The following is a 2,287-nucleotide window of genomic DNA, read 5'->3' as shown; positions in this document are numbered from 1 at the left end:
GACTTTGTGGACGCCCTGTATATATATATACAGTGTGTCCACAAGGTCTGGGTACATGGAGTAAATAAAATCGTAACATAAACAATTAAATATAAGAAATAATAATTTCTTAAAGTATGTGTTAATCCCTATGTACCCAGACTTTGTGGACGCCCTGTATATATATATACATACATGCATACAAACATACGTATATATATGTATATACATATACAAACATACACACACATGCATATATGCAAATATCTGTATGCACACATATATTGATATTGGTATTAAAGAAATGACGAAGAAACAGAAATTCCGTAATCAACTTCATTAGCTTACTACTGTTTCTGCTATAAGATGCAGAGTACTCAAAACTTAGTGCTTCTGCATCACCTTATAGCTTTCACGGAGCTTTTGAATGAAGTACACGCCTAAGGGAAATCTGAAAAAATATATATTAATATTCAGCTCTTTTTATTACTGATTATCCAACGACATCTACTGCCTTTTGTTGTTGTTAATAGGCGAAAGAACAAGGAGAATGCTTACTTCAATGAATCCGTCTATGAACCAGAAGAAGACCGTGACTTAACTGATGGCTCAACGACTGTCAATGTAACAAAGGATTACTAAGCTATTCACACATGTAATGCTGTTACTGGTATCACTTACAGGTCAGTTGTACTTTCTGGAATGAAATCAGGGATGACTTTTAGTTCCTGGCCCCGGCAATCTATGACTCCTTCGATGCAACTGCAACGTCGAGGGCACAGCATTTCGGAAAGGCATTCTTTAGAATGGAGTCGCTCGTAACCTGTTCAATTTAAAATGATGATAATAATAATAATAATAGCATCACAGCAAACCACAGCACATACCTAAGGCACACAGAGCTGCGCTCGGTAGTAAAGTGAAATCACGTTATAAAAATAAAACTACTGAATAATAATAATAATAATTTCAAATTTTTACCACAAGGGCAGCTTGGGGGAGGAGATTAAGTCGATTACATGGACCCCAGTGTATAACTGGTTCCCATTTAATCGACCCCGAAACGATGAAAGGCAAAGCCGACCTCGGCGGAATTTGAACTCAGATCGTAGCGAAGGGCGAAATACCGCTAAGGGATAGGTATTCTAGGCTTCGTATATTTTACCCCAGTGTCACTTTGATGACATGCACTGCTTTCTCACTCAATAGTAATAATAATTTCATATTTTGGTACAAGGCCAGTAATCTCAAACAGTGGGATTACATCGACTCCAATGATCAACTGGTACTTATTTTATCGACCCGGAAAGGATGAAGGGAAAAGTCGATCACAGTGGAATTTGAACTCAGAACTTGACGGACGAAATGTCACAAAGCATTTTGCTTGGCGTACTAACGATTCTTATTTCTTTATTGCCCACAAGGGGCTAAACATAGAGGGGACAAACAAGGACAGACAAAGGGATTAAGTCGACTACATCGACCCCAGTGCGTAACTGGTACTTAATGTATCGACCCCGAAAGGATGAAAGGCAAGGTCGACTTCGGAGGAATTTGAACTCATAACGTAACGGCAGACGAAATACCGCTAAGTATTTCGCCCGGCGTGCTAACGATTCTGCCAGCTCGCCGCCCTATCTTTATAATAATGAGAGTAATTCTTTATATCAAAGGCACAGAGCTTGGAATTCGAAATTTGGAGGAGTTGGGACTACCCGAATATATCGATCCTAGTGCTCAACGGGTACTTATTTTCATCGACCCTGAAAGGATGAAAGTCGACCTTGATGGAATTTGAACTCAGAACGTACAGACAAACGAAATATCGCTAAGCATTTCATCCGCCGCTAATAATAATAAAGATGGTGATGATGATGAATATATGATGACGATGATGATGATGATGACGACGATGACGACTATGGCGATGGTGGTGATAATGATAAGTGACAGGGTTAATAAGAAAGGAACTTTTATAATGGCCGTCAAGATAATTCGTAACAGGGGACTGATTCTACAATCACCGTCATCATTATCATCATCATCATCATCATCATCATCGTGGTCATGGTCGGGGTCGTCGTCATCATCATCATCATCATCATCATCATCGCCGTCAGCACTGCACTCATCTCCCCACACTCAAACAGCCGTCATACTTGTCATCGTCTAACATTTAATAAATCGCAACCATCGCAATCTTTATAATGACAATGACGAATGCAGTCTTCTCGTAATTGCTGATTATGATGACAATGATGACGACGACGACGACGACGACGACGACGACGACGACGACGACGACGAC

At 39.9% G+C, this 2,287-nt stretch overlaps 1 protein-coding gene across 1 annotated transcript in view; it reads right to left on the bottom strand.

Annotated features, from left to right (window-relative positions):
* LOC106880782 (protein slit) overlaps positions 1 to 2,287 on the bottom strand; it is a 108,936-nt gene that overhangs the window by 67,964 nt on the left and 38,685 nt on the right. The window contains exon 4 of the mRNA XM_014930899.2: positions 661 to 802. Within this exon, the coding sequence (XP_014786385.1) occupies positions 661 to 802 (142 nt within the window). The remainder of the gene's footprint in view (positions 1 to 660; positions 803 to 2,287) is intronic.

Source organism: Octopus bimaculoides, chromosome 14, assembly GCF_001194135.2.
Source record: "Octopus bimaculoides isolate UCB-OBI-ISO-001 chromosome 14, ASM119413v2, whole genome shotgun sequence".
Taxonomy (NCBI): Eukaryota; Metazoa; Mollusca; class Cephalopoda; order Octopoda; family Octopodidae; genus Octopus; species Octopus bimaculoides.
This window is presented reverse-complemented; position numbering and strand designations above follow the sequence as displayed.